The sequence below is a fragment of the Argiope bruennichi genome, chromosome 9 (genome assembly GCF_947563725.1).
Source record: "Argiope bruennichi chromosome 9, qqArgBrue1.1, whole genome shotgun sequence".
In the NCBI taxonomy this organism is placed as follows: domain Eukaryota; kingdom Metazoa; phylum Arthropoda; class Arachnida; order Araneae; family Araneidae; genus Argiope; species Argiope bruennichi.
The window spans coordinates 104,228,183-104,254,378 of record NC_079159.1 but is presented as its reverse complement, the minus strand read 5'-3'; the positions used below and the strand labels follow the sequence as shown (position 1 = coordinate 104,254,378).

General features: G+C 28.8%; 1 protein-coding gene across 1 annotated transcript in view; it reads right to left on the bottom strand.

Annotated features, from left to right (window-relative positions):
• Positions 1-24,817, bottom strand: part of LOC129984642 (glycosyltransferase 25 family member-like) — a 29,445-nt gene extending 4,628 nt beyond the window's left edge. Inside the window, exons 1-11 of the mRNA XM_056094563.1 lie at positions 24,380-24,817; positions 19,968-20,196; positions 16,473-16,537; positions 15,555-15,624; positions 13,418-13,625; positions 11,809-11,928; positions 10,243-10,325; positions 7,575-7,681; positions 5,734-5,866; positions 3,037-3,164; positions 795-998 (exon numbers count right to left, since the gene is read on the bottom strand). Coding sequence (XP_055950538.1) covers positions 795-998; positions 3,037-3,164; positions 5,734-5,866; positions 7,575-7,681; positions 10,243-10,325; positions 11,809-11,928; positions 13,418-13,625; positions 15,555-15,624; positions 16,473-16,537; positions 19,968-20,196; positions 24,380-24,612 — 1,580 coding nt within the window. The 5' untranslated portion in view covers positions 24,613-24,817. The remainder of the gene's footprint in view (positions 1-794; positions 999-3,036; positions 3,165-5,733; positions 5,867-7,574; positions 7,682-10,242; positions 10,326-11,808; positions 11,929-13,417; positions 13,626-15,554; positions 15,625-16,472; positions 16,538-19,967; positions 20,197-24,379) is intronic.
• Between the last annotated feature and the right edge of the window lie 1,379 nt (positions 24,818-26,196).

Below are 26,196 nucleotides of genomic sequence, written 5' to 3'. Positions count from 1 at the left end.
AACTTAGATATGGCGAGAATCAATAAAAAAGTCTTTTGACTGACTTCCAAGAGAAACGGAATTGCTGATGCTGCTGTCTTTCCTACTTGTTAAATTTAATCTCTGCTGCAAATATTATCTACCATAGTGGTGGTTTAATGATTAATAAAACTGTTGTCTTGGCACACAAAATGGAGAATAAGACTCTCTGCAGAGAAACCATTCACCGAAATGCATCTCCAAAAAATTAATGTGCAATGGAATGGTTAAAATGTAGTAGCCTCTCCGAATCCTGGTTATGTCGTAAAACGTGTCATTGGCATGTAAGCAGAAGGTAATTTCCTTTGGCTATTATTAATCATTTACAATCTAAGGAAGCCTGTAATGTTTGGGGGGATGTTGTAATTCAAGACAAAAGGCTCAATAATTCAGTACACTACAATTTCCAGTATTCGATGCATTCCTGCATGGACAGATGAAGTTGAACATTAACTTGTGAAAGAAATCGGCAGCAGTTAAGGGCCTGACAAACCGACAGTTTATCTGGGGTTGTATCGTCTTTCGGCCGGAATTGCACCGACAGAAATTCTTTATTTTGAGCATATGCTAATTAGGCCAGAAATTGGGGAGTAAAAAGATGAACACATGAGAAAAAAAAAAGTCCCGTAATAACTATTTATAACTTTAAACACATCATAAGTTCAACAGGATTATCCTGTATCTTGCTCGTCCATTGAGGTTAACTTTAGCTGCTAAGTAGGGTATAACTGGTCGATAATGCATGAGAGAGGGGCAGGAAGGCGATGGAAGCTTACTCAGGGTGCTTGTCGAACATGATGGGCAAAAATTCGTCAACAGGCACGAGTTTTGGGAGTGGATTGGCGGCCACCAGCTTCTTCGCTCCTTCCAGTGTGATGAGATAGCAGAGCGTCCAATACGAGTAGTCCACATGTACGAGACTCGAGACGCCCGCCACGAACGGCTCGCCACTCTCCGACAGCCGCTTGCGGCCCAGGTAGCTGCAGAAGAGAAAAATAATTAGCAATCTCTTATATGCCAATGGATTGTATTTTTTTACAAAAATATTTTATGCTTGGGTTTTTAAATATACCAACTTTTACAACAGATAGTGTAATAATAGATTATTTAACTGAAGCAGATGAAACTTTTTAGTTTTTCTATTTATATTTATATTCTTTACTTTTTTACGATTTGGAATAAATAATTTTCTGTAGCACATAATTTTCAAACTACTATTTACTTTAAAAACCATGTTGACTTCTCTTGAATGAATAAAGAGGAAATTTCATACAAATCCTCAGAGGCAAAATAGTACTAAAAATTATTGGAGTAATGAATTTTTCTTGGGTTTCGAATAAATCATTCAGAAAAGTCCAGTTTTTCACAATGCAAAAAAGGTAATCGAATTTATATATTAAAATTAGTTAATGAAGAATTTTTCTTTGGGGACAACAACTAACCATTTAACAAAATAATCCTATTTTAGTTCATAACGAGAGTTCATTATTGAACAAATATTATTAATTTTCTTTATGTATAAGTCATAATTTTGTTGTATATAAAAATTAAAACATTGAAATTAATGCCCAGATATAATCTAAATAGTAACACAAGTGCTTACTCGTCATTCTTCATGCATCAAGTCAATCGGATAGATGTTCTAAATAAAATGAGACGATGAGAAGTTGCTTTCAGAGGCAGAGGTTTCCAGATTCGAAAATCAATTCCGCCAAAGAATTACCGCGTAAGCATGACTAGTGTACTTTAAATCCACTAAGGCCATATAGGCCGCAGTGGCCTGGTGATAAAGTTTCAGCCACGGAGCCGAAGGGCTCTAGGTTTGAGACTTGATTTCACTGAAGAACCGTCGTATAAGCGGGCTAATGCACGTTAAATACGTCGGAGTCAAAAGTCCTCCCGCTAATGTGGGGCGGAAGTTCAGAGAGGGGGGGCACTAGGTCAGGTGCCGTCCTTGTCATCAGACCGCGGTTGATACTTACGAGGTCCGTCCTAAAATAGCCTTAGTGTAGCTTTAAAAAAAGGACGTTAATATAAAAAAAAATTTAAACCAAGGCCATACGTTCTCCCGCTGGTGCAGCGTGGAAGTATGGTATGGATGCAGGTTATTAGACCACGATTCAAATTTAAAAGATCCGTGCATAAATAATTCTCATGTTACTTCAAACCGAGAGGTAATTATATCTAAATTGAACAAACGCATGTACTTAGTCACTTCCATTATAAATCGTAGGCACTCTTACAGAATTTGATCCAGACATCTGTGAATATGATCAAACATAAATTTTTGTTTGAATGCTTCAAGGCTAACTTAAGAACTACTTTCTGGAATCGCATTTCGAAGATAGGATATAGAGAGATCTAATTTGGGTAGTAACAATTTTGGTAATTTCCAGATAAATTGTGTAGCATTGTTCAATCTTCAGTTGACAAGCCGTCAAAACCCGAATGTCAGTCTTGCTATGCCATTTATTAAATTCTTGATTGCAACCACAATGATAATAGGTTTGAACAATTATCGCGTTGTGTGTCAAACTTTTTGTGTTTTTTGTTAGTCCTTTTCCTACCCTTCGATATGAGTCCTTGATTCCTGGCGTTCACACCAAATAGAATTAGTCGCAACACAACATCACGACTGAGATTTGAACATAATAATTCTACTTTAATATGCTCTAACACAACGGTAACTAAAAAATTGGTACCTTTTAAATTATGAGTTTAGTCATAATTTATTTTGTTGTTGACTTTTCCTCTCAAAATATTAGTCCGCGTCTTGCAATTGTGTTAGTAGAGAAATAAGAAAGCAATGGTTTCGTGAGCGCCTTATGTCAGTCATTTGAGATCGATAGGTTGACTTCATACAATATTTTAGGGATATCTTAAAAACATGTTTTTTTGGGGGGGGTTTAGAGGGGGCTCGTGGTGGTGGTTTCATTCTAATGATGGAGAGACCCTTTTCCAGTGCTTCTCTAAAAACAAACAGAGTTTGATTCATTACAGAGATAGAACCAGACTTACATGAGATCCCACAGCAGGCCGATTTTCTGCACATCCTTGACCAGAGCTTGAATTTTCTTCCTGAAGTAGGGTTCGAACCGGAGATCATCCTCCAGAACTAAAGCAGTTCGGTGCTGGTGTTCGATTATCTGAAAAAAATAAAAAACGTTTCTAAAAATACGCTTTTATTAGTGAACTAAAAAGTAAAATTATATTCTATCTTTAGTATTTCATTTAAAATTTTAATATTATAATTATTAAGGAATTTCTATTTCATCCTCAAATTTATGAATAGAACCACCCATAACGAATGAATTTTATTAAATTAATTGAATAACTGATGATTATGATCCGAAAATAATATATTTTTATTATACATCAAAAAAATGTACAAAATTTCCGAGCTTTAACGTATCGGAAATGAATGAAAAATTGATTACAAAATTCTATTTTTCCAAACATGAAACAAAAAAACAAAAAAAATTAACAAAAAAAACACTTTGTTTCATTTAGTCAGTTTGTTTCAAAGCTATAAAGGCAATTTAAACATTACATTGATTTCGTTGGATTTAATACTACCGCGCATATCGTAGATTTTGTGTGGAATTGAGTTTCGAATCGCAGACTTGGCCATTGTAACCGTCCAAAATACAATGGAGAGAATGTATTGGCAATTAGTAGGCAATGTAGAGGCAATTTATTATTCAGAAAGATGTTATAAATGAAATTTTACAAGATTCAATATACAGAATATCGAAAAGAATACGGTGACTTCAAAGTTTTTCTATGCAACAGATAATTGCTGTTTTTCTTGGAAGATATACATATTGCAACATCTAACTAGAAAGCCCACATCACAACTGATATTGACAAGAATTGAATTATAGACCGAATTAGTTAACAAAAAAATAAACATTAATTTTGCAGACAAGTTTTAAGAAAAATAATTAAAATTTTAATTAAAAATTGAACTTTAAAATAAATTTTCTTAATTATACTGCCAGTAGTCACTATTCTCATTCATAAAAAATTGAAGAAATTGAAAATAAATTATAATAAATAAATCGTAAAAGTGCAATGTTAAAATAAATGCATGTTATTCGGCTATTTACAAAAATAATTATACAGTATATTATTTTAATTTTTATTTATCATTCATTACTTTGTTCTTTTCACTGCAAAAAATAAGGTTCCAAACTCTTAAAGATTCACTGAAACTATATTTTCGACAGCACCTTCTTTTCAGAAATGCAGCAACAAAAATGAATGTGCTTTGTTACATCACATTAACATCACAAGAATCAATACTGAACTCAAAGGCAGAACTTTCAGAAATTGTCCCCCTTAACAAGTATGCATCCTCCCCTACGTTACCTTGTATGAAATAAAGCTGTAAAAAATGAGTTAGATAATTCATAGATTTAAACTTATATGCAAAATTAAATAAATTAGTGATTCTATTTATATGTTGGAAAAAAAGTTGGGATCATTGCACTGACCATGTATAAGACACTATTATTCTAATGCTTACCATCATTGAACTACATTGGATTGCCTCTTGCTTTTTGACCGACTTTTGTTTTATATTATATTTTATTACACTTTATATTTATTTATATTATACTTTATATATACTTTTTTCTTCTTGCAATCCCTTGAATCTCCTTCGTGCCATGAGAATGTCATCACACTTAAAAAGAACTCAATGTACACATCCCCTACTTTTGTTTTGACGGGTAAGTCATTAGTGACAAAATATCAGAAAAGCTATTAGCATCTTGAAGTATGTTGTTGACAATTAGATAATGTACATACATCTGAATTTTCTAATTTTGGGATAAACCCAGGATAAAAATTTCACTAATCATTTGTCCAACATTGCAGTATCATAAGGAAATATGCTTGTTTATGCAGCACGAAGTACCATTCTACGATGCGAAGAACTCGTTTGCACATCGTCTTCATTCTATATGACAGGAATCGTGGGATCAACAAATCAATAACAAATTACAGTCTATCAGACTCACAATTACATTATGGACCTCTCTTCAAGTTTGTGAGCTAAAGGTCAAAATGACTAGACTCTGCATTGGTCACACTCGCTTAATGCACAAACATCTTTTATTAGGAGATCAAGCTCCTTTTTGCTCCAGATGTCAAGTAATTTTAACAATTCTTCTTTTAATAGAATGTCCTGATTTGTCTTTTACATTTTTTTAGCTGCTTATCACTAGATATACAAACGTTGTTGAAGGGAAATCCTCACAAAAACATTTTTAAGTTTTTGAAAGCAACTGGTTTTTACCAATCTAAAACTCTACATTATTTGTCAGATACATCACCAGATTGTTCTACAGTTTTATCATTGAACTTTATATATCTTTTGTTTTATTGTATGCTCTTTACACTTTTAACACAATTTTAGTTTTCTTATTGACTATATATATATAAATGGTACAGTACAGCCTTTTCTGGATCTTGTGCCATAAAAACTAACAATCCAATCCAATCCATAGAGAAGTATGTGTGTAATATGCAACTGCAATTGAAGTGCCTGACACTGCTGATCACTTCTCTGACATTTTAACACTAATGACTTACTTCACACAATCAAGTCTAAAACACAACATGCCTGGTCTTTTGGAAAGAGAGAAAGTGGTTTTCCAATTATCCCTGTTTGAAGACACCCTCCCTCCCCTAAAATACAGAGATTCTTACATCCTTCCACACGAAATAGTGACTGAGAAAGCATCCAATCTCCCCCCGAGTCAATGGCCTCTTATGGTAAGGATCTGCATACTCGGGCAGCATCTTGATCCCCATCTGTTCAATGTAAGTGTCATTCAGGGCCCTGCAACAAATGAAAATCACCTCATGTAACACAGAAAGCTAAATAACAAAAAATATTTCTTAAAAATACCAATTTTACTTAATTTAAATACTTTATTTTTAAATATCCATACCCCTCCCCATTTCACTGTTTCTTTCTGTTCAACATTATGATATAAATTTTGATTCCAAACTTATGAAAAGGTGTGTGATTGACCTTATCTAGGGTTTCTTTAGAGAAAACTAAATTCCTTGATAAATGTTTTCATGATGATATCTTATCTTATTGATATAAAAAATCTTATAGGAGTTTTAATTAACTACTTTATTTTGTCACTCTTACCATATAACATTACTTCTATCAAGCTGTTTTTTATTTTTCTAATTCAAAAGTTTCAATTTAACTAAATCTATATATTTATTATCAGATATTGTTTACGGTTACTGCTTCATTAAATATTATTTCATCTGTCATTACTTATGTTTTTAAAAATTTATACATAGAGAAAATTATTTATTACTAGCCATTTCTTTAAAATATAGCAATAATTCAGTAGAGTAACAAAATAAAAAAATTAAAAATTTCACACATCATTTAAAATTAGAGTGTTACTGAACTAATGAAGACTATCTTAAATGGACTTAAATAAATAAAATCAATTATTTGATGAAATAATTCCATACCAAAAATTATTTCATCCTGAAATTACAAAAACTTACCAATAATTATTTGTGCAAAAAAAAAAAAAAAAAAAGACTATGTTTATGATTTATAAGGATGATATTCTGAATTATTCTAAATGCATCAATACACTTCAAGACAAAACTAAACATTAGTGTTGTTATGATACATCCAAAAATCAATGAGGAAGAAAGGCGATGACATTTTCAGCTGTATATATACTAATTCAAACTTTGAAACCACATTATTTAAAATAATCCTGGAAAAATAATTTAAAAAATGACAATTTTTGTCAAAAATGTCAAATGGTTTGTCATTTTTTAGTGAGAGTAGAGATAGGAATAAAAAAAAAAGTTTTGGTTGTCATGGGGGAACTGCTTATTATCTCTCTACCCTCAATATTTACTAATTAAAGACATCAGTAATTTGTATAACGATACTCGAATGCATTCAATGATAATATTCATAAATTCAATTGAAGAGCATGGATACACAAAGTTTCTGGGAAATAATTGGCTCTTTGTAAAGATCTTGTAAAAGGCAAACAATAACCAAAGTGAAAAAGGCAAAGTATGCATAGTTTTTGATGCCAAGTCTTGAATATTTACTTTCAGAACTGAAAATATTTATTGTTAATACTGTAATTTACTTGCCATTATCTTATCTGATCTTCTTCATAAGACTTGTTATTCTTGCAATAGGGTTATTATGCTATTGTAAATGTGTATTATAATAAATTTCTGAAGTACATTTTATCTAGTATTCTTCTAATAAATTCTTTAACAAAAAAGAAAAACTTGTAACACATACACTTTTGCATTTTTCACCTCATATTCTGTTGCAGAAGTGTCTTATTTCTGTACTCCTTAACTACTCTTAAAAATTTGTAAATTGTCTCTTAGGATATTTTTATACAGATTATGAAGTAGTTTGTAGCAATACAAAACTTTTCTCTTCCTGTCATGCTATTTCTAGCCCTGTGCTCTTTGAGTCAATATGAATTATAAATAATCACATAAAATTTTAAAAAAAAGATAAATTGTCATACTTTCCATCCACAGCCTTCAAGATGTGGGCTCGGATACCAATTTCTGAAAGGGTGTTTAGCATCCTTTCCCTTCGCTCTGGGCGTCTTTCTAGATTGATCAGGTACACCTGAAATGAAACTGGCTTTTAAAAACGTACTTTCATCAATGAATTAAAAGAAGATTTTTATTTTTGTTTTTTTTAACCTCCAATTTAAACATTTTTATTACAAATATCTTAACAATTAGGATATAATTGCATCTCAAATTCACTAAAAGGTGCAACTATTCATACAGATTTAAAATTCTACTCAAAATTTAAATTGATAAATTCATTGATAACATCCCAAAAATATTAAACAGGATAATGAGACTGAGAGCACATAAATACATAGAATTTCAAAATACTAGTACATACAGAAGTGAATTGAAAACAATTATAAAATTCCATCAGCTGGTTATATCAATTTCTTTTTGTTTGTTTTCCCTATATATATAATATATATATATATATATTGTGAATTAAAAATATTCATTTACAAGTTAAAATCTAAAAAAAATTGTTTCAAAAAACTTTAGCATCACAAAATTGAATATGACATTCTTATTTTGTCATTTTCAATCCTAAACAATTTAAAATTGCACATATAGAATAGATACGATTCAATTATCTCTGCATTTTGCTCTGCTATTGAATAAGCTACAACTGATTACATGAACATTGAATTTTAAAAAAATTTGTATTTAAAAAGATCGAATTTAAGATATTTCCTAATTTTTTTAAATTCTAAGAAAATATATTTTCAAAAAATATTATTTGAATGATTTTGAGTTAATTTACTACCAAAAGTAATAAATTAACCTTGATGCTTATATAATTCAAGAGATACATTTTAGGAGCAAACCAGAAATATATGATGTAATCAAAATGAAAATAGGTCTAATTCTAGGGGTATTCTTCCACGTGATAGAAGTGAGATTTTTCTAATAGTTGGCCATGCATAACATGAGAAATCTGGAATAAAACTGTAAGTGACAATGTGGCATTGACTAGAACAAAAGCGATAAAACATTCCAAACAGATTTAATGCACAATAATCTAATTTCTGTAAGCAAAAGCTTCAAGTGAAATTAATATTTATAGTTCAATGTGTATAAGATTGAATACATAACATGAAATGCTTTTCAACTTGCAGTGATTTGTATATTAAATGCGATATATTTGAACATACATGAAACCTGCATGCTATAAACAAAATAAAATCATTAAACCATAGGGCTCATAATGCTCATACTCCTACAGCTCACCCAAATCTCAACTTTTTATCGCATAGAACAACACTACTGGTACATTAGTTCTACTTTGATTTGGGTGAGCATTGGGAATCAAAACATTATAGAACAAGTAATCTATTGTGCTAATGAATCCTAGGTATAAAACTGACTTGTAGTGACAATTCTTGTTGAGGCACAGTGCTAAGTTACATCTTGAGTTATTTTATTCATGATCACACAAAAGTGCAATCACTTGCTCTATCATGGCTAACAGAATCTTGTGTTGCAGCCTCAATATTCTTTCTGTTATGCTTTCAGGGTAAATTAGTTCTGTGTTTTCATTTAATGAGAACACTCAAATTTATTGAAATAAAAAGTGTCATTAAATATTGTAGCATTATTTGAATAAGATTCCTTTTGAAGTTTCATTTTATATTCTTTTATAATTCTAGAAAGATATGTTGTGCTTTAAAATTTAAGAAATTATTCAATTTTATAATTAAGTAGTATTAATTTTCTGATTGTGTTAAAATGTTTTTTTTTCAATTTAAGCTATAAAATTAAATACCTTTAAACTTTAATTTAAAATCTTTTATAGGCAAAACATTAAAATCGTATATCTTGAAAATAACCCAGAAGTAAATATTTCATGATTCTAGTTTGTCAAATTTTGTGACCTTAAAGCTGTTTATGTAGAGATTAAAATTTAATTAAATTTTGAAAGTTAAGCCACTAAAAAGGGGACCCGAAGAGTTGTATTGTCTAATGACCCCTAGAGGGATTGATCCAGCCCTGATATTAACTCACAAACATATGTATAATCACTACTTTTCTTCAAATATTTTAGAACTATACATTCATGGATGTTTAGAAGAAAAGAATGAGAGCAGCAGATACATGAAAAACATAGTGGATCATATTTGACTTAGGATATTGTTAGACTTACCCTCATGCATATGCTAATGTTTCATGTTTATTTAAAGTTATGGTTATGACAAAAAATATCAATCCATCGTAAAATATCGATTTTTCATAACTTAAACATTTTTAAGCACAAAAATTTAATTATTTCATTTTTAATAAATTTTGTATGAATGAAGATAGAGCAAAAAGAATTGGATCCAGAAAAACTTTTGGAAAAAACAGAAACAAGCTCCATATTTTCACTCTTCTCAAAAGTAACATTTATATCCGGCATGCACTTTATATCCATGAAATATATTATATATATATATATATATATATTAATGGGTTTTTTTTTCACTTTCAAATACTGATAAAATAAGGAATAATATATTTGAATAATTTGGAATGAAAATGACATGCATGCGTGTAACAGTAGCAAAAATGGATGCATAAAGTGAATTATTAAAACATCTTGTAATATTTCACTAAAGTTAATCGAAGAATAAATACCTGATCAAATCCTAATTTATCCTCAGACACCTTTGGAACAAAATGGCTAAGAGGTGGGGAAATGTACACTTCTGGCTGATCCACTGGAAAAAGAAATGTATGGATTATCAATTGTAATTTCAAAGGGGAAAAAAAACTGCCCACAAGCAGAGAATAGATGCTATTTGTTTAGGTTAAATGCACTTATATAATTCATATACACAACGAATTTAAAACCAGAAATCCCTGAACCCTATAGTCATGTCTACCATAAGTCCATTGCATCTTTGGCAAATAAAAAAAAAAAAACACATATTGAGTCTTAAAAGGTGGCAGGTATAACAAGTGTTTAATACAAATGTTATTAATTATGAGGAAGTTAATTGCCAAATTTAAATAATTGGTCTATCTTCAATATTTAAGGAGTTTTAGAGAAGTGAAAATTTTAATTCTACCCCCACCTCATATTTCCTTTCCTTTTAAATTGAATGATTCATCTACATATTCATTTGTAATTTTCACCCTTTTAAAGCGTATCTCTCTACATTTCAAATCGTATCAAAATTATTTTAACTATCTTGTGAATACAATAAAAAAGGCAAAAGCATTCATGAGATTCTAAAAAAAATTTCTAAAAGCTGCAAATACATTAAATAATTCTTAATGTTCTTAATAGTGAGAAAATACAAAAATTTAAACAGAAAAAAAATTGTAAATTATAGTAGATTGACTTATTAACATAAGCAAAGTAATCCTAAACATTAACACTTATTTCAGATCATGAAAAAAATATTTTGAATTCCAAAACCTCTGTTTGGTAAGGGCAAATTCTTAGATTGTTGGATATATTTGTTGTTCCTTCTTGAAATCAGATAGTATTGGTGCCATTTATTATTATTATTTACTTTTTGCTTACATATTTTAAATTGTATAGTATTGTTTAACATAAGGCTATTTAACATGATATATGAATGTCCTGGAGAAATGGTAAATGTTTGGCTAAAATTGGTGCAACTCATGCTAAGTTTTCCTTTGTTAAAATTTCACGATAGCCTCTGGAAAAAGTACTCATTGTGAGAAATCAAAGAGAAATTTTACAAAATTTGGAAAATGAAACAATATCTCAGAAAATAAATGTTATTAGGTATTTAATCAAACCATTTAAAGATTAAGATATAATGATAAAAAATGAGCAGGTAATCTAAGAGACAAACAATAAGTGAAGAATAAAAATTACTAATATTCAGAATTTAAAAATATATATACATATAAAAAACTTTGCAAAGCTCCAGGAAGATATAAGTATTCAATTTCATTATTAGTTTTATATCAGCAACAAAACAAATTTCATAAAGTACAGAAATATATTTATTCTCAATCTGACAGTTATTTTGTCTGGTTTATTCTCACTAAATTGGTACATTATGACAAGAACCAAAGAAAACTATGAAATAACAGTAATCTCTAGAAAAAGTGATTATGATATGCATTTCAGTTTATATAAAACTAATTTTTTTCCTCCTTGTTAAAGGATTTATTACATTACTGTACATTAAAAATAGTAAAAACATCACTCATAACACTTACCTAGCATTTCCACCTTCAGGTTTTGCAGTTGCTCCCGGTCATCTTGTAGAGTATTTTCCTTCTCCAACGGGGCCATCATGTGACCAAAGGGTTCCACATTCGACACCCACATTTTTACACCTGAAGCAGAGAAGAAAAATTCTTACAAATTAGCCATTTTAAAAAATCAGCTTGTTCTCCCAAATCTTTCACATTTTAGAAGGTTAAACAATTAACCCAGAATGTATGTTTAAAAATATAATCTATTAGGTACAACTGAAAAACATGAGTTTAATGGAATTATTCTTATTATATGTGCAATTAATAAAAGTTTAATACCACATATTATGTGTGCAAATTAAAAAAGACATACACTACGAAATGAAAAATTAAAACCTGCTTCAGAGTTAATGATTACTAAACGCTTTGATGGATGAGTTTCAATTTCAGCATAGCATCAAAGACATAACAAATAGTGTATTAAATTTATCTATTTTTTTTACTTTTAATATAATGAAAAAAATTATTTTTAAGATATAGCAATTTTGGAAGATATGAACATCAATACCCATCTGGTGACGATCAGACAATATATAGCAGTATAATGCTATATAAATCATTATGTTCATTTAAATTCTGTCATATTATTGCGGAATTAAGAAAAAAAAATAGGACATCAAATCTAGTAAGAATTCTTCTCCTGTGGACACCATAATATATGAAATTTTTGAATGAAGTATAAGGTGTTGTCGTTATGAATTTTACATGCATACTCTATAATGTATAACATAACAAGTTTTTGTAATACATTCTTAGAAATCTATATAAACCAAAATTCTGTAAGTGCTACAATCTAGAAACATTTTTGTATATAAATTGTTTTGGATTCAGTTATTATAACTGTACTTGTGTATTAAATGTGTACCAGTGATTGATTGTCAAAGATGTCATGTTAGTGTACTGATTCTGGTCATCAATGAAATATAATTGAGCCTAAAGTTTCATAATAGCATGCAGTTAATGCACATGCCATTATAGGATAAGCTCTTTTCAGCACAGATTTTAATAAATTAGTTGAAAACTTGAACACATTATCACCAATAACATAAAAAAAAAATTGGATTCTTCATCATGATCAATGGACAATTTTTCCCCATAAGACAAGTTGAAATTCTTTTTACCATTTTTGATTCTTAAAAATTTAAAATACAAGTGCTTCCATAAACACCAACGAAATGATTGAGATCTGCATCTGCAATCTAGATCATCAAGCATAAGCAAAATATTTTTTTATAGATTAAAAATGATTGCTAATAATGATCCAGTTACATTATCTGTTTTTACATACTATCAATTGCATTAATCACATTGGGAAAATCAGTATGCATATAAAATTGGTCAACAATTTTGATCTAACTTTTTTTGTTGTTGTTTTGGGAACATTAACTAACAAAATGATCACTATTAAAAGAAATACCACAAATATCTTAATATGATCTGCAGAATATAATGTAGGATGGATTCTCTTGGTTATTTCTTTCGATAAATATTTTTCTAACATATAAATATTCTTCATCAACCCATATTACCAACAACAAAACAAAAAAGAAAGAATATAAAAAATGCATACCAGACTTTCTAGCCGAATGAGCAAATATTATAATATCATCAATAGGACCAGAATAGTTCTCAATCTTTCTTGAATCAAAAGTCAGGTTGAGAGATTCTTTGTAGCGAAGGTTGACTAATACAGCTGAATGTATCATTGGTACATCGAAACAACCGATTTGTTCTCTTTCCAGGATGGGTAAGTAGTTGTCTGTTCTCTTATAATATCCCTAAGGAATCAAACAGAAACATTCATTTATTTAAGACATTCAGAAAATAAGTTCCATTGACCAATTCAAACAAGAACAAAACATAATGAAATGAAGTGTTTTATTGTTAATTGAGGCTTTTGCCTTGAACCATATTTAAGCATGATTACCACCCAAATTGGAATACTAATATAATGAGATATCAGGTTTAGTAGTCTTATATCAAGGAAATGACATCACTTGTAATAATGATGATGTGTAAAAGATTACTACAAGTTTTATAAAATTAAGAAATTTTAATCCTTAGTGACATACTGCTTTTATTTAAGACATTTAAAGGCTGTAGTTACAGAGAGATATCCTGTGCCACCAAATGGGTAAATTAAAGTTGCAGTGGGCTAAGACACTTTTAATAAATTTACTCAAAATTGCAACCAATGCAGAAATTCAATTACATTCAGCTTCAAAGTTAAATTTGGATCTCAAGAGACCCTAAAATAATACCATTACAACATTATCATTTCAAGCAATGTCTTTTACACCTTAATTTCAGAAAAACAGAGAAAGTATGATACACCAATGTAAATTTAATTCATCCAAATGAGAATATTTGTAAAAGTATAGCAATTTTTTTAAAATTTCAAATATGAATATAAAAATTGAATTTTAAAATCACATAAAAGCTTACATCTTACAACTTCTCATTGATTATAAACAATATAAACATGTCTGTATGTAAAACAGTTACAAGATGCAGACAATTTAAAAATGAAAATTTATACATCAGTTTTCCAACCAGGAATACGGAAGATTACAGAGAAGTTTACAGATTTGCTATATATTCATAAATAACAATGATATATTTCTGAATTTCTAAAGAAGGTGAAAGTGATATTCAAAACTCCTAATTTCAAGACCAAATGAATTTAGAGCACCAGAAAAGATCTAAACATTAATTCCAGAATACAAAATCTATTATTGGAAATGTATCTTTACACTCTGATTTAGAAAATAGGATTAATTTATGTTAACAGAAATGATCAGAGCATTAATATAGGATTAGATCAGAATTACAAATTCTACTACGGAAGAACATTACTCATAATTCTAATTTAAAAAATCGAATATATTTGAGTTAACAGAAAGAAGTAAAATTTCAAATTATGATGGTATATGGAATACAAATATCACTATTACTTTAAATCAAAAAAAATAATTTATCATGCACATACATACATATACACATATAATTTCAATTTATTTGTAATCTTAAACGTTTTTTTTTGTTTTGTTTTTTTTGTCAGATGAAATCAAACTTTCACTTTAATTTCAAAGTTATACACATTTTTCTTTTGCCACGTTCCTTGGAATTTACATGCACAAAAACTTGCTCAATTAAATTTCGGATACTCCCCGTTTGAAGTTAAACAAGCTATGAAAACATTTCCACTTTCTATTTTTCGTACTTTCTTCATTAATACTTGTGCATCTCATTCTAATACTAGTTGTAGGTTCAGCAAATGAGCATTTCAGCTAAATAATCATGAAGAATCAAGCTACCATTTAACAATTATATAGTTAACTCCTTCCCAAGCAAATTTCTTTCTTTATATAATATTACTTTCTCATTTCTATACAAAGAAAAGATATATGTAAGTAGAGTATATATAGGTAGATATGTTATTATCGACTGATAACATGACCAGTTAATCCATGAGAAAAATTTAATTTAGAACAAAATTGTTATGGAACTATGCATCCATGGTGTCATAATGTCTAGGGAGTTTTAATTTTACTTTTAATTTAAATAAACAATGTGTTTTTATTAAATTGAGATCTTACGTCAGAATTTAATAGAAAGAATCCTATCTGCTGATTCATCAGTTTAAAGTTTATATCAGTTGAGCAAAAAAAGACATTCACAACAGAAACAGTAAATAGGGATTGTACCTGTTCTGTCATACCACACCAGTAGTTTGAATAAGCACCTAGAGTTTCCAGCACTGGTGCAATGACCGTCCTAAAAGTGGATGAGAAAAATCAAACAAAAGCATTGAAGAACAAAATATATAAAGCAAAAATTATTTAGCAGAAAAATGTATAGTTATTAAATGTTTAACATTTAATAAAACTCAGCATATATTTTATATATGTCTTCCAAATATCACTTTCGAATATTTCTTGCGATTTGATAAAACATGATTATTTCATTAATTGAATATTCAATAGAAAATGGTTAAAATAATTCCTTTTCATTTATTTAAGAAAACTGGAACTAAAAAGCAAATGGTAAAAATAATTCTTCCTTCTTAAAGGGCAATTAAAAACCGAAGAGCATGAGCAAAGAGGCAAAAAAGTAATAACTTAAATAAATATTAAGTGATTGACTCTTTAAAATTGAAAATCAAAGACGCAACTAAGGCCCACAGTCTTAGAAAACCCCAAATAAAAGTATTATAATTTCATTGGTATGATTAATCTTTGACTCAAACATTCAGCTTTGAAGAAGTAATTGTTACTTTGTTTGAAATAAAAATTCAAATTAAAACAAATTTATTATAAAATATTGTTAATTTACACAAGAAATATAAAAAATTTGTGCATATAGAAATGAAAATAAATATATATTATTTCCTCAATTCTTCTAAATTATAAGACCATTTAAAGTCAATCAACAATATTAAGCATTCAATAGCAACTAAGCAATAATAAAAAAAGATTTTCATGGAGATCAATTTTTTGATTATTGAATGAATGATAATGAATGATTTTAAAGGCTCCATCCTAAGCATTTAGTAGGGGGAGGCATATTTTCTAGTAATGCCGCATGTGAAAACTGTAATCATACTTAAAATCTAAATCACTTACTTGTCCTCTTTCATTAGAAGATCTAAAGTGTCCTTGTTTTCAAGAAAAACATCACAATCAAGGAACTAAAAAAAATCAGTTTAGATTTTTTTTTAAATAAAAAAAAATGCAGCAAACAAATTTAACAGAATTTAAGACATTTTAAGTAACTCCATTTTTTTTTATAAATTTCTAAAAATGAATGAAATTAAGTTTTTTATTCTCTCATAAGTAAATTAAAAATTTTTTTTTAATTTGTATTTTATACTTTTACAAAATTACCCATACACAGAAGATTACCCATACAATTTGGTTGAATGATCAAACCAATCAAATCCAACAAATTTCTTTGGATAGTCCTTCACATTAATAATAGTGGGTTCTTAAAAATATTTATTAAATGGCTAAGACATTAGTAGTAATAAACAATGGCATATAATCAGAGTTAATATTTATTACATTCATGCCCATACATTAAGAATATGTTGAGAATATCGGAGAGAAGGAATCTAGAAAAAAAAATCTGATGAAAAGGAACAAAACATATGTTCTGGAATAACATATTTGTTGTTTGGGATTGCACAGTTCAACGCAAATTGTGCAAAAAAGTAGTTGGTAAGAACAGAGCACTTGCAAATCATATAAATTGAATGATTGCAGCAATGTAATGTACTTCAAAACAATGTACAGACTTGAAATTGGTAAAGACAAGTATCTATAACTAAGGAAACTCCATGTGAACAGTTTTTTAATAAGTAGAATAGTCAAGTGTTTAGAATATGAGTGAAATTTTCAAAAGATGGAAATGCAAGAAGATGTTTCTGAGCAGGTCGTTCATAGATTGCTAGAATATGAGCAGTACTTGGCAGTAAATGTTAAAGGAAAAGTACAAAAGACCTATATCAGCAATATTCGCTATCCATAAGAATATGTCTATTTGCCTACAGTTCAACTTGCTGCAGAAGAATGTTACGCTGGTGCAAAGAACATATAAACGTAAGTGAATTTGTGTCTTGTTTTCAATTCAAAACTTACATTCTCCTGTGTTGGTTCCCATCATATTTTCACATGAAATGCGACAAGGACTGTTACAACGACAACAAAAAATTATTGACTATCGGATAAAAGTGGTATTATTCTTGGTTCTCGACTAATCCTCCATATTCAACATGAAACATGATATGTCATATTTATCCGGATATCATTCTGAATCAATAATGTTCAGCTCTTCAGAACTGTAGTAAGTGCATATTTTGTCTTACTAGGTGATAAATCCAAACTTACTGTGCAATCCCTTAGAGTGGCCGGCTGTTTCTCCCGATTTAAATCTGAATGAGCATATATAAAAAATGCTCAAACGACGAGTTCAAGCATGTCCTTAAGTCTATAACAGAACATTCGATAGCACCGATTAAAGACCGGGATAGCTTACCGCAAGAACGGTTCAGTAATTTAATTCTCAGCATGGATAGACGTTGAACTGACTGCATTGTAGCACAAGGTCAGCATATAACTTAAAAACCTTTATAAAAAAAACCATACCGTGTAAGTTTTTCAAGATTAAACAGATATATTTCCTTCCATTGGCGACTTGTCAGCTCAGAAATAGCAAAGTATGCAAAAAAATATCTATCAAAAGATGGCAATTTAAAAAAAAAAAAAAAAAAAAAAAAGATTTTATCTATTAGGAGCTTCAGAGTTTTTTTAAAGCAAGATATAAAATTTGTTATATTTCAAAAATATAAATAACCAATATATGATATACATGTTTAATAATTTTGTCAACAGAAAGTTATGTATATAGTGAAGTGATGATTCAGCAAATAAAATTAGCAGAATCTCTCAAATTTACATAAACTCACAAATTTCTATCTTTACTCATTCTTCTTAATAATACTCGTTCAAACGTCAATATCAAATAGGATATGCAATAAATGATCAGCAACGATCATCATCTTTTACATGAAATAATAAAAAAACTGGTAATTTCTTAAAAATATCATCTGAAAAACATGTTAGAAAATTATCCACGAATTTTTCTTCGAAGATTGACCTCTAGAGAAATGAAAATCCAATAAACCAAATATGTTCCTGAATAGATAGCAAAAATCAAAATCGATACGCATAAAAGGTCAATAAGATATTTAAAAAAAAAAAAAAACCCGCGAAAATGATGACAAACTTTGGAAGATAATTAAAAAAGGTGACATTAGTTTACGACGCTCCAAATTGGGCCTTGTCTGGTTGCAAGTGTAGTGCTTCTGAATTAAAAGAGTTATTTTCAATTACAAGCAATCAATCAGTCTTGTACGCAGTGATCTTTTATGAACAAATCGCAACCTAGCCCCAACCTGCGTTACTCTTTCATGTTAATTTATCCTTTGCCTTATTTTCAGATTTTTATTTTTTATTATTATTCACATTTTTTGTTGATTATTGTATTTACAAAGTGAAACAGTTAAGCAAAGAGCAATGAACTCTCAGAATGAAACAGCAAACATATTAAATGAATAAAATAAAAATGCAGCTTTAAAAACTAACTTGGTCAGTACTGCAGCGATGCAGCCTTACAAATGAACTCCCATTGATTCCTTCACTTCAAGGATCATTTCCCTTATTTTAAAAAGTACTATATTAAAATGCGTATTTCTTTTGCACTTATCTTCTTTCAAAAACAAAGAACTATAAATATAAACAGGCTTAATATTTATAAGGATTTTTTGTGTGTACGTTTCATAGCTTAAACTGTGCAAACTGGCATTACCCTTAATTTACGGGTATGAGCATAAAGGACAAAATAACTCTTTAAGGCACGAAATTAAGTACTAGTCAAAACCGATTACTCAATTAACCTTTAAAGTTTAATAACTATGTTAAACATTGCAAAATAAAATACGACTTTTCAATTCCAAAATAAACTATATTTTGGTACTATTCTCTTCCGTCACATTTGGTTTAAATAGCTGGCAGGGCATGTTTTAATATATGCACGTGTAAACAGTTCTTTTCCCCACTGAAAACAACAGATTAAATGCAATATTTAATTTTGTTTCCCAATTTTTCAAATACGTTTATTTACAGTTGTGGCAAGACTTTAAAAAAAAATATCATTTGGATAATAAAATGTTTAATTTTGGATCAGTTAAGAGCTTTTTAGTAAAAAGATTGAAACAACAAAAGTAAACTTGGATTTACTAATATGGCAAAAAAACACTGAAACAAATAACTCTTTTCGATAATTCTATACCAAAAACCCTACACACCAGCATAGCTACATTTTAATTATTAGGTTTAATACGCATTATTGTAACAATGACTTCAATTTTTGATGTTTAAGTACATTCAAGACTGAATTCGTTCATACACACATAATAAATTCCTGATTCATCGATTTTCTAAAAATTGGATATCTAATTTTGAACAAGAAAAAATGGCAAATCATGCAACTAAAGTTGGACGAAGGGAATATTAACTGGCAACATTTAAACAATTCTCAGTTAAACATAATATATTTACCATTATATAATCTGCCCAGCGCTTCCGAGCAGTTTTCAAGGCAGCTTCTTTTAGATGGATAATGTGTTCGAAATGGGATGGTGACCACTCGAAGATTCCAGGTCCATCAGAAAAGGTTTCTGGTTCTTCCTCATATGAGAAGTCGACGGAATGGTAGCTATCTCGATGGACGTCCAACCACGTCTTCAAGACATCGATGGTATTATCTACATTATGATCACTGCGGATCCTGGAACAGGAAATTTCAATAACTTTTTCAGTCAAAATGTGAAAAAATATAGCAATTTTATTGCCATAGTTCCATTAGCAAAATCCTGTAGTAATCAAGTTTGAATTTTTTTTTTTAAATCCATATTGATTTAACTTCTTCCAGTTCGAATGTATTTTTTAAACCTTCAACATTTCAATCACTCAAAAGATTTAAATAAGCTTGAATATTGGAGCTATTATGTTAGAGGAAACATTCCGATTTGGTTATGACAGTAATCATTATGATCAGGTCGGGGTTTTTTTCCAAGACCAGCTAACAGACTTGTACCAAAATAATAAATATATACAATGAACTATATTATAAAATAATAATAAATTAATAAATATATACATAATAATAACAGCTATATCTATAATGTCGTACGTACATATGTCTGTCTGTTTGTGCGATGAGCACCTCTTGAATGGCGAGAACTAACGACATAAAATTTGCACATGTCATTTTGATGTCCATTTCTAAGCCAATTATACTATTTTCAGTTTTCAAGATTAATTAATTTTTAATTAAATAACAAATGTTAAATAAAACTTCAGTGTTTTTGTTTGGTTTTTGGCCAGAAATGTTTGAAATAGTTGTAGCTCGAAACTGATCTTATACAATTATTTTTTCAATAATATGATTAACTAGGGTACATTTTTTTATTCCATTTTTTATACATTTTTTCAGATTATTTTAAATTCAATTTTTTATAATGATTCCTAATGATATAACTGAATTCAAACCAATTTTATTACTTCCTCAAATATTTCACTCATGTGCTTTTTGCCACTGCGAAAATTAAGATTAAAATATTGCACCCATTGGACATAACATGAAAAAAGGATTTTGGCTTTCATTTTCATATCACAGTAGGCTTTTAATAATGCATAGCAATTCACTGCAATTGATTTAATTAATATCTATGAAATGCTTCATTTAATTTTCAAATTTCTTAACACTCTTAATGAATCTGTAAAGTCATTTAAAGTTATCAGATCCTGTTTCTCCAAAAGGAATTCCAAAGAAGAAAATGGATGTGCTGTTTTTTGAATAAGATTCAATAACCAAATACCTTTATCTTCTAAAGTGCAAAAAAAAAGCACTTCATTCATCACTTAGTTAAAATTTTAGCTCATATGCTTCATTTTAGCTCATATGCTTCAAACATATTCCTTTCATATATTTTCATCCATTTTAAGAATAGAATAAACACATTACTAGTGGAAAAAGAATAAATATATACTCTCTATTGATAGTATACTTCATATACTATCAATAGAGAGTATGAACCAACAAAATATGGTTTTTGCAATTTAGCAGAGGAAAGCAAGAAACATATGAAGATAAGAATTCAGTAAAATTTAAAGATAATTTGTGAAAGTAAGACTGAAAAAGAAATTATGATCATAAAACAAATGTAAATAAAGTTAATGACAGTAAATAAAATTTTCTTTCTGTATTTTCATCAAAATAGCCACAAACTACATATAAATGAGTATTTTTAAAAATTTAACCTTGAATATTGTTTGAGAAAAAAATGTTCTAATAAGTAATTAATATAAAATTTTAAAAAAAGGTTATTCAAAATAAACAAGTGTAGAAGTTGTAGCTATGTTAATTTAAATGTAATTTTGCACGAAAATTTCAAAAAATCGCTTCCTGTCTTGGATTGGCAAAAAGAGCAAATAATGAGTTAAAGCAATAATACACTACTTTATTAATATGCACAAAAAACAATCTCAATCAAAAGAATTTTATTTTTAGCACAAACAAATGACTACTTTAAAAACAAAGAATGCAAAAAAAAAGTGATTAAATAATCAATAAACAGTGAAAGTTTAAGACAAGCTAATTTAATTTATGTGAAATAACCATTTCATAAGATACGTATTTTCAAATGAACATATGAATGTAAAGAAGCTTTAACATGGATTTTTTAAAAACCTAAGAGTGCCTTTCCCTTGTCTTTCCCACATAATTTCACAATATTGCAGCATTCATATTTAACTTCATAGCATAACAAATGGAATCAAATAACATACTTCAAGGCAGTATATTTAGTATATTAGCAGAGTACCAAGAAAAATATCACCTCTTAGCAAAAATGTTTCTGCAAATGGGATATTGTAACTTGGGTACAATTTTGAGCTGCTACCAGAAAAGTACTGACCCATCTATCTCAGATGGATGATTGTTTATGTTAGAAAAATACAAAATTCTGAATACAAACAATATTTTTAAAAAGAAGGGCAAACCATTAACAATTTTCTATTCCCCTCTACTTCTAACTATTTATAGTAAAATAATTTTCATTCATTTAACATAAGAAATAAATGAAATGAAAAATTATGATCAATAGATAAGAGAACTGCACCTTCTATTTTTTTCTTCCTAAAATGAACTGCTATACTCTTTACGTAGTAAAAGTGGCTAAGACAAAGGTTGGGGAAAGTTGAGAGTTCATATTTTTATTAATTCATCTTGTTAATATACATATATCTAAATGGCTGAGCTCATAATATGATAAATGTCAAAATCAGAAAAACCTAAATTAAATCAATAAAAAAAATTTATGATTTCATAAGTTTATTTATTTTATATATGCATGTATGATTATTATTTGAAGAACAACAAACAATAAAAATTGAAATAAATAACTCATATTCAAGACAATCTGAAAAACAGATGAGAGAAAATGAAATAATAAAGTTTGTTACAAATGATTTTAAAATATATAAAAATAAATAAGTAGTTACATCTCTTTGCCAACTCTAAAGCATCACATTACATTTCTTTTGAAACCATTAGGTAATCGCAGCTTGTTTCACTTTCTTGCCATACAGTTATGCCTTTCTGATAGCAACAGCAAATTATAAATGTGTTAAATACTAAAAGTAAAATTAAATTATTTGATTCTATAAACAACTGCCAAAAAATGTTTTCCAATTATTAAAAACTAAATAATCATTGTCTAAAATTAAAATTTTCTGACAGAAAGATATTGAATCTGATAAATTCTATTTTGATAAATATTAGAAAGAGCATTGAAAGTTAAAATATATTATTCCAAGAATTATTATTTTTCTACTTGAAGCAACAACAGTCACAAATCAAAACAATTTATTCAAGAAAAATCCATATATAACTCCCTCCATATATGTACATATATGAATAAAAAAAAGATTGTTCAGTATCAAACAATAGTTTTTCCAAGGATTTATTTTTATGCTATATTTATTGACATACTACAGATGAAATGAGATGGAAACAGCTTTTATCTGAATTTTAAAGGAATATTATTGCTAGAACTTATTTGAAAAGTAATTAATTAAATACCAATCAATGAAGTTATTTTGATGGTTCTTATTTTAAATTATAAATTTTTAAATCATGACCTCAAAAAATTTGAAAAAGATAAAATTAGACTGCTGATTGCAAGAATTTTAGTTTCAATACTTAAGAAGAATAACTAATATTTTTTTATTAAAAAATTCAATAAATTATGCCAAAACTTCAAGACATTTCTCAGAATGATAGTTGTTTGTTCTTCGACAGTACAAATATCTGCTCTACTATTAAATACAAATAAAAGCACAAAATCATCCAAAACAACAGTAGCCATTAAATTTTAAAATTCAAGCTTTGAGGTACACTGAATGATTACTTCTGTGTAACCATTCATGGTTGTAAGTATAACAGTTTTGTTTAAATACTCCAAACAGTACACACACAAACACTCCTTTTTATAGAAATAGACATACAATTTTTACTTATGAATAAAATCAAAACAATCTACAGAATTAATTCTAATTTTGGAAGAAAATCATGATACTTTATTAAACCATTACAAAAAGTCAAAACATCAGAACTATCTATACTAATCCATTTACTTAAATTAACAAGAATGGTTGCAATAAAACTTTTTTCCTTATGTAATTAAAATTTTGCCGGCTTAGTTGCAAAAATAAGCAATTCTTTGTAAAATAAGCAAAATACTGTTCGATCGAAGGGGGAAAAAAATATATCATGAAATTTCACCACATAAGTCTGTTGAACATACTAACTGTCTTCGACCCGGCTACAACTTTATTCGTCTGTGTATATAAAATGAAAAGAATGATCCGTAGAGTATATAAAATAAAAAGAATGTAATGGTACGTACCACAGAGAAATTCGGTCCCGAGGATAGTTCAAACGCTCTAAATAACCAAAAAAATATGGCAAAGTATGTGCTTTGTTGCGAGCTAATATGGCAATCATGACAGTTGGTTTCAGTACATCTTTTCTCGTTTCATCGGCAGAAATAAAAATTTGAATACAAAAGACAAACAAGAAACATTGTAAAAACAGAAATAAACATAATTCGTGGACTGTCTTTGGTAATTGATGGCGCATGGTTATCAGGAAAACGAAAAATGACTACAAAAATCTTTTACGAACACATCATATATAACAAATAACAAGACAAATAAACAAACAAACTGTCAGAGAAACTGTTGACATTTTTTTTCCCTGCTTATACCAGCAATGCAAAAATATACGTAAATGAAGATAAAGTTTTTTCACCTCTATTACATTTTTGTGATAAACTTGAAATTTAAACCCATGTTCCAGCATTCAGAAAAAGTTGCATATTTCTATCTAGAGTTTGGGTAATACATACCAAAAAAAAAAAAATCAGTCATATAAGTTTTTATACGACGAACGCATATCTCAAAACGAACTTCAACTTCGTCAATAATATTTTAGAATGATGTAAGCAAGCCGAAATGAATACAAAAAAAAAAAAAAAAAAAAAAAAAAAATATTTTAATTGTGTTTGTGTACTGCATTAAAAAAAAAAAGAAGAAGAAAAAGAAGGCAGGGTGGCTCCATCTAAAGTATGAATTATATTATTGCTTCTAAAAAAAATCACGTTAATGATTGCCAAAATTATTTTTTTTTTCGTTTATTTTGCATTTTACACCAGAAAATCTTGTAGTTCAATAAAACATTAACAATTTTTTTCATAATTTTCTTTTCTAAAAATGTGTGTATTTATGTGTTGGTACTCCTGAACGTTTGATTCATATCTGTCCAATTCTTACCAACCGTAGAGAGCGGAAATATTCGCAATGGAGCAATTTTTTAAAATTTTTAGTTAATTAAAAAAAAGCTGAATTTCGGCATTTTTATACGTTAACTTCCTAAAGGAATCGTCAACATTAGTTATGTAAAAGTGAGTTAAAATTAATACAATCAACATTTCCGACGAACCAGCTGACAGACAAAGGCAATATGAAATAAAAACTTGAGAAATCACTACATTGAGTCAGATGGGGAATTCTTTTTCCCATACAGATTTAACAATGAAGTGTTTGTGTTATTTTTCGAAAAGGGGAGTGGAGATGGGGATTCGGATGATAATTGATGACGTATCTAGATGCCACGAACTTCCAGATGAAATAAAAATTGACAAAATAGATACAGTGGTTGGTGCTGGAAACTGATTCTTTGGTTTTGACAATTATCTTAAATTTATAGATATGGTTCAGATTATAAAGTTGTATTTAGTGCTTACATGTTTCTAGAACTAACTATTACAAAAATTATGAATTAGTTGTTTAGGAGGAGGGGTACAGGGCCACCGCTTGCGTATTAGGCGTCCTTGTTCAATTGAAATTTGGCTCTTATAAAGTGCGGCAAATTATATGTGAAATACTCTTTTATAGTATTCAAAATTTCACTTTCGAACTGAAAAGCTTTAAAATTATAATATTAAAATCGTTTGTCTTATTGCTTTTATTATTTCATAAATTTTAAAAACAAAACAATAATAAAACATTTTTTAAGTAAGATATAAAAATTAGAAAATATATTCAAATATTGATTCTCTTAGCTTTAGCAGCTACAAACACTCGTATCAATTCCTTAATATTTAATTAATCCAAAATTTCGCTCTCTATGGATATAATTGACAAGTCCGATAATCTCTCCTGC